Source organism: Pterocles gutturalis, unplaced genomic scaffold (genome assembly GCF_000699245.1).
Source record: "Pterocles gutturalis isolate BGI_N339 unplaced genomic scaffold, ASM69924v1 scaffold1062, whole genome shotgun sequence".
NCBI classification, from domain to species: domain Eukaryota; kingdom Metazoa; phylum Chordata; class Aves; order Pterocliformes; family Pteroclidae; genus Pterocles; species Pterocles gutturalis.
Genome location: NW_010107577.1, coordinates 1 through 6810, shown reverse-complemented (window position 1 = coordinate 6810; position 6810 = coordinate 1). Strand labels below are relative to the sequence as shown.

At 35.7% G+C, this 6810-nt stretch overlaps 1 protein-coding gene across 1 annotated transcript in view; it reads right to left on the bottom strand.

The window, feature by feature from the left end:
- Positions 1–5858, bottom strand: part of SUPT20H (suppressor of Ty 20 homolog (S. cerevisiae)) — a gene marked incomplete at its 5' end in the record, with an annotated part of 31380 nt that extends 25522 nt beyond the window's left edge. The window contains 2 exons of the mRNA XM_010088129.1: positions 5650–5716; positions 5800–5858. Of these exons, the coding sequence (XP_010086431.1) occupies positions 5650–5716; positions 5800–5858 (126 nt within the window). The remainder of the gene's footprint in view (positions 1–5649; positions 5717–5799) is intronic.
- Between the last annotated feature and the right edge of the window lie 952 nt (positions 5859–6810).

Sequence of the window (6810 nt, the reverse complement as noted above, 5' to 3'; positions counted from 1 at the left end):
GGACATATTCCTTACCCATTATTATACATACTTATACACACAGATTTGTTTTTTAAAAAATACTGATTTAACTAAAAAGCCCCTTGAATTATAAATCCACAAAGTTAACAAGAATGACCCTATGACAAATGCTGTAAGTCTACAGTGCACTATATTTGTATGATTTCTATGAGCATCATTAACACACTATACATTGTTTGATAACAACAACAAAATATCTAGTACTTTCAAATATTCAAAATAGAAGCAGATATTTATTTCCAGGATTAAAATATTGAATTACAGTATTTAGAAGCTTCCTTAATTGCATTGCCTTGTCTGTATTTGCTGAAATATAATCTACCCTTCTGAACAAATTTATCTTTCCAGAGATATGAAGACAGAAAGCAGAATCATTACCTATAGGGGAATGAACTAAAAGAACAGGACTGAAAACAAAACCCGAAATCCCACAGCAATATAATCCAACAGATCATTTTAACAGGTATGCAGAGAAAAATTAGAAAAATCTTTTCCACCTCCTGCTATATAGTTTTGGAACTATTGCCTAAAGTTTACTCTTCCCCCCACATCATGAATGATGGTGACTACATCTTACTGGTTTTTACAGTTTAGAAGTCATGGAAACTAACACAAAGAAAAGGACAAAGTAGCACATAAATCCCGGAAAATTAATGGGAAAGAACTGGAGGAGGAGGGGAGAATGGGGGAAAACATGTCACAGTAGCAACAGAGGTAGAGGCTGCTCAGGAAAGCCAATTCCCCATATAGGACTCTCGAGACGCAGCCTGTTATGCAAAAACCTTCTTCAGTTAAAACTCCTACTAACCCCCCGCAACATCCACCCCAGAACTGCACATGCACTACTAAAATCTTCAGACACATCTCTGAGTAGTGGATATAGCTATTGGGCTTTCACTTAGACACAGGACAAAGCAGCCCGAGGTACAGTAAATGCCATTTGAGAGCAAAGTCAACACTCAACTACTCTGACATCTTCTACCTTAAGAACTTGTCAGATATTGTCATCTTTTGACAGGAAAGTTTTTGTATTTTTTCCCCACAGTGTTGGATAGATTAATACTTTCATATTTAGTTATGCAATGGCATTAGGAGGACAGAAAGGAATAGGAATGTGCAAGGGTTGATTTAAAAAAGAATCATTGGGTTATGTAAGAGAAGTTAAGAAGAAATTAATTTATTTATACTAAAGTTGTTTATAAAAATAAAAAAGGAGGCAATAAAAAACCCAAAACCCAATTCCATTCCTCTATCACTGGAACAGAATAAATACTGCTTCCAGAAGTTGTTACTAGTAATACTGTTAAGACTTCTAATCCAACTTTACTATTTTCATGAGTTGAAGAAAAAGGATCAACTAAGGGCGTTACTCCATCCAAAATACAGGCACTGAATAACTTACACTAATAATCACTCACAGAATTTCTAAATAAACAATTCATCTTTTTTCCCCCAGAAATTTGTCCATGCATGCAAGAAATAGCCATGAGATTTATTTTACGGAAGGCCTCTGCTCCTTAAACACCTTATAAGTAAAATATATAATAATTCAAATGTAAATGTAATTAAATTAAGTTAATCACATCACTCTCTAATTTAAATTTATTCGGTATATGACATGTTAGTTTTACTTTAACTTTTAGGTTTTGTTCAATAATAGTTGGCCAGTTACAGCTTGGGTTTTTTTTTTTTGCTTGTTTCATTTTTTTGGAGGTTAGGATGTTGAGGGTGGAAGACAGGCAAAGGAAAGAGGAGAGGACAATCACATAGGCCTAGGAATATTTTTGACACTGAACTCATATGATCTGAACCTCTTAAGACATATTCTAAACACATTTTAAAACATAAAGCCTCTGCAAGACATTGGAGTAAATTAGCATTTTAAGTACAAAAACTTCTATAAGCAGGTAATGTTATACTTCACTAAGCATGAAAATTTGTTATGACTACTATGACTACAAAAATCGGCTTTCTCCTTTGAGCTGGCTATTAGAGATACTACCTCAGAGCTGATATTAAGCATTAGCTAAGGCCTTGTCTGGAAAGATTTTAAAGATCAAGGAGTGGCCTGAGGTGTATTACTTTTCTTAAGCATTCATTGCAGTATATTGCAGGAGTTCAGATACCAAACAACCAGGCCAGTTATACTGCTCTGTTGCATCAGCTAGAACTCCTAAGCCTCTCTGACTTAATCCACAGACAAGTGGCATTCCTCTCTCCTCAACACACATCACAGTGACTGCCTGATGGCTGGGAAGCAGCACAGAGAGGGCACAGGTGCTTCCTTTTGCTTCCAGTGATTTCTGATGACTATCACTGAATAAAGAATACTAAGCACCCCTGCATAACAAGACTGAAGTAGGGATTTTATGCTGTTTGTTACTCTTCCATCCTTGGCTATCAGCAGAATGTTAATTTTAATACCTACTCCTCCAACAGTGCACTGGTGTTACACAATATTATGATTTTATCATGACTGCTTTTCTTGTCCCTCACTGTAGCATCTTAAATTAATTTTCCCACTTACCTTTATGACTGAAAAGCTGATCAAAAAAATTTAACAGATCACCTCCATAAAAAAAGCTCTCATAGCTATTTACCATATGTTTCACTGTGAGGGTGGTGAGACACTGGAACAGGTTGCCCAGGGAAGCTGTGGATGCCCCATCCCTGGAGGTGTTCAAGACCAGGCTGGATGGGGCTTTGAGCAACCTGGTCTAGTGGAAGGTGTCCCTGCCCATGGTAGGGGGGTTGGAACTTGATGATCTTTAAGGTCCTTTCCAACCCAGACCATTCTATGATTCTATGATCTCTGTAAAATGGAAAACTAGAACAACCATCCCAGGTTCTTCCCTTGACTTCGGACACATTTCATTAATTCTGCCACCACTTTACAAATTATTAGATGATGTACCTTGGAAGGTACAATTTTGTCTCAACTTCAGCAGAACCATTAACTATTTGAAAATTAACTTCATGAACAATGCTAAGCATTGTTCTTTCAGGAAGCAGAAAAAGCAATGCAGAGTTTTGTATATATTGACTGAAAAATAAAACCCAACTCGATAAAACAACTTGAGGCGGCATCATTTCTTGATTACAAAATAGAAGGAATAAACGGAAGCCTAAAGATGTCTGTGACCTAGCTGAACGAAAATCAGATCTTGAGAGAAGACTGCAACTCAGAACTAGAGTATATTTCCACTATGATGTAACAGGCTATGTCAATCTTCAGGCTGCCATTCCAATAGAGACTAGTATTAATGCAGCTCAAAGTCCATGCAGCCTCTGTAGTGGTGGCAAGAAAACATGTCAGTTTCATAAGTAACACCTAAGGTAAGTTATTGCAGATCAAACTTTAGGAATACCATGGTTAATGAGGTTAACTTTGCTCTCAAGTGCATTCTCATAGTCATTTCCTCACCTTATACATGCAAGATATATTTCCTTCAAGAACAAAAAATGAACGCAATACAATGTTTTATACAATTTCCCAAATACATCCAATTCTCCATATCACTCATCACCATGAGTGCTTAATCAATATGTCACTGTTATCTGGCATCATTCAGTTTATTCACATATCACAATTAGTCATTCCCCACAGCTACCACTGTACTTCTTTGCTACTTCGCTGTAAAAATGCTTCCATGTGCTTTATTCTTCTTGCACTAGTCCAACATGGAACTCAAGCGACCTTCATTAAATGTTCTGAAACTTTCATTGCTCTGAGACATATTCATGCTTGCACACTGATGCTACCATGTACAGCTGTCAGAAGGCACCAATTGAGAACAGGCAACTGATGAGTGATTTTAGTTTTTTTTTTTTTTTTAGGGGAGCTCAACATAGTTTTTTCTCTAATGTGCATATGCACAAAACAGAAGAGATGTTGAGAAGTAACGAGCGTGGGCACACTGAACTATTAGAGGATGAATAATCAATTGGTTCTTTGTGAATTACATAGGGAAAATCTGGGCTTCCCTATGAACACCAAGAACAAGGATATGACTGACCAAGTAAACTGCAGGGTAGAAAACAGGAACATGAGAGAGATGCAGTATCACAAGAGCTAAGATAAAGGGAGAAAGTTAAGACTGAAAAATAATATTCAGTGTCAAGTTAAAAATTCCTTCTGAGTGGACAACATCATTACAACTTGTACCACCAAAAGGTGCAACACTGGAACAGAAACTTTGCCAGCTATATACACTAAAACCTTTAAGCTTCAAATCATTGGCCAAATTCGAGACATACCATTTCCTCCTGCAGTTTTACTGCAAAAACTAAGAGACAAATACACAGTCCTATGCTCATGGATGAAGTTTCACAACAGCATTATCTTCTAACCTTTGCACCTCAATCTTTGAGCTTCTTATTTTCAATAATTACAATCCATGACAAAAGACCAAGGTCTTTATTAACTACCCACATCTTAGTTCAGTGAATAAGGGCTCCAAATAAAAATTTTTGTATCATAATAAGCTTCCAATCCTTCAATAAAGAACTTAAATATTTACTCAAATCTAGATCAGCAATAATTCCCTTTATCTACTGTGATGTTATAACTCTGTTCGCTAATTTCATTATGGTTGGGTAAGTTTGCTGAGTGCCTTCTAGTTTAGCAACAACTATTCCACTAAAATCCTACTTTTTTTCCAGATTCCAGTCTAGCAAGACCAGTCTTGTCCCTGCTGCTTAAATATTTTGGTACCCATTCACTATTGATGTTTTAATCTTTTGAAGCCTGTAATTTGCTTAACACATTAATGTTTGTGATTTGAATCAACACCGTATGCTAAGTAAAACCAACTACATCAGCATCACCAAAAAGAATTACAGGAGCTCAGAAACTAATATCTCATTCCCATTTGTCTTCTCCCTGGTTTTCACTTCTTCTCATTCACAGTTTAGCAAAGTAGCTTATGCCTTTCACACTTCATATTTATTGTTGCTAAGCCTGTTCGAGCTTCTTTGATAACGTTATGAAAAAAATTCACAGAATGTCTTAACAGTTCATCAGTTACCCAAGAACTAAATCTGAATTCACAACAAAGCATAGATCCTCAAAAATTATCCACATTTTCGCCCACGGCAGTCATGCTAAGCAACTGATTCTGAAACAGTGATACTGACAACAATGCACACAGCATTGACACTGGCCCTGAATTTGACCGCAGCTGATTTCAGTGACACAAGATTAAGTCAGAATGAGCCCAGGCTTTATTATTCATATTGTATCACTCGGTTATTTTAAAACCTCTCCATTCCAGACCATTCTTTTGAAACTCTTTTCATACATAGAAAAACATCTCAAGAACACAATCTTTACAACTCTGTGCCACTATTCTGCTCTACTACCTTTAAAAACAGATTCAGGGATACCAGGTAGTCATTGGCATTCCCACCACTTTGCTTTTATTTCAAACTGAATTAAGTTGATGCTATTCAATTACATAGTTTAGTCCACAAAAGTCATAATAATATTTTCTCCTGTAGTCTTAGGTAACTACTTCAGTAACCAGAATTTATTCTTTGTTTACAAAGGAATAAAGCAAAATTAAAAAGTATTTTATAAGCTTGCCTATTCAGACAGCTATAAAAAGCTTCTCAGCAATTTCCACTTACCTTTATCTCAGGCTCTTTTTCACATTCTTCTATATATAAATCATAGAGTTTTTGAAATACAGATTTTCTGAAATTAAAAAAGCTTAAAATGTAACCGAAATTAAATCAAAGAAATGCTATTTAAAAGCTAAATACTGAAACTCTTACTACCTTCCACTGGATAGATATTTTCTTTTGGGAGGTCTCTGACGGGCACTTTCAATTATATACTAGAAGAGAAAAAGAAACCAAAAAAATAACATATATATTACAAAGACATTTAGTTCTAGCTACCATGCAACTTTAGATCATTAGTAGTGTTCCACGGATAGAGAAAGTAATACACTACATGACAGTTTCAAAAGTATACTGAACATGATCTGGTGTAGGTTACAATCATCAACAAGAACACATAATTAAGCTGTGAAACACAGTATTTCATGGCTATGGAATGAGTTTCATGCAAAGTCTTAATTTTACATTTCTGTTTCGTAATTACAGTAGTAAATAACACTACTGTAGTAGTTAACACTATTTAGTTAACTACTATAGTAGTTAACGCTACTGAAACTAACATGGTAACATACTGAAGTAAACGTGTTAAGATACAATCAAATTCGTGTACTGGCTCAACAGTATTTACAAATGAAGTACTCCTCAACATAACCAACTTCAGGAAGTTTTATTTTCCCTTTGTTTCTTCCATTTACACTAGTTTTCTTCACAGAACTGTGTATTATAAATACAAGTTATGTACACTAAATATCTGAATTACAAAAGATGAAAAAAGATACCCTACATTAAATGTAGCTTATATTCTAAAAGGTTTTTTCCAAATCTTTATTGTTTGCCTGAAATATTGTGATTAACAGCTTAGTTCAGAATTTCAATGAAGAGAGGTTCTTCCACAGTTATGTATTTCCCATAGTAGGGTTCCAGGTAACCACTATATCAGATGTCAGCATGAAAGAATATGAATGTGAAGGCACTTGCTTTCATTCTAACTGGGCTACCCTTAAAAACACAAACTGGATTTTGCCACATATTTCTGCCAGCTGTCTCTGGATCACCGCTGTACAGCTCTGCTTACTTCACAGCACATAGATTTGCTGTTTTAAAAGGGGAAAACTGAAGTCCTGTACAGTCTATCATCATTGCTGTCTTGGTGTCAGGACCACCACC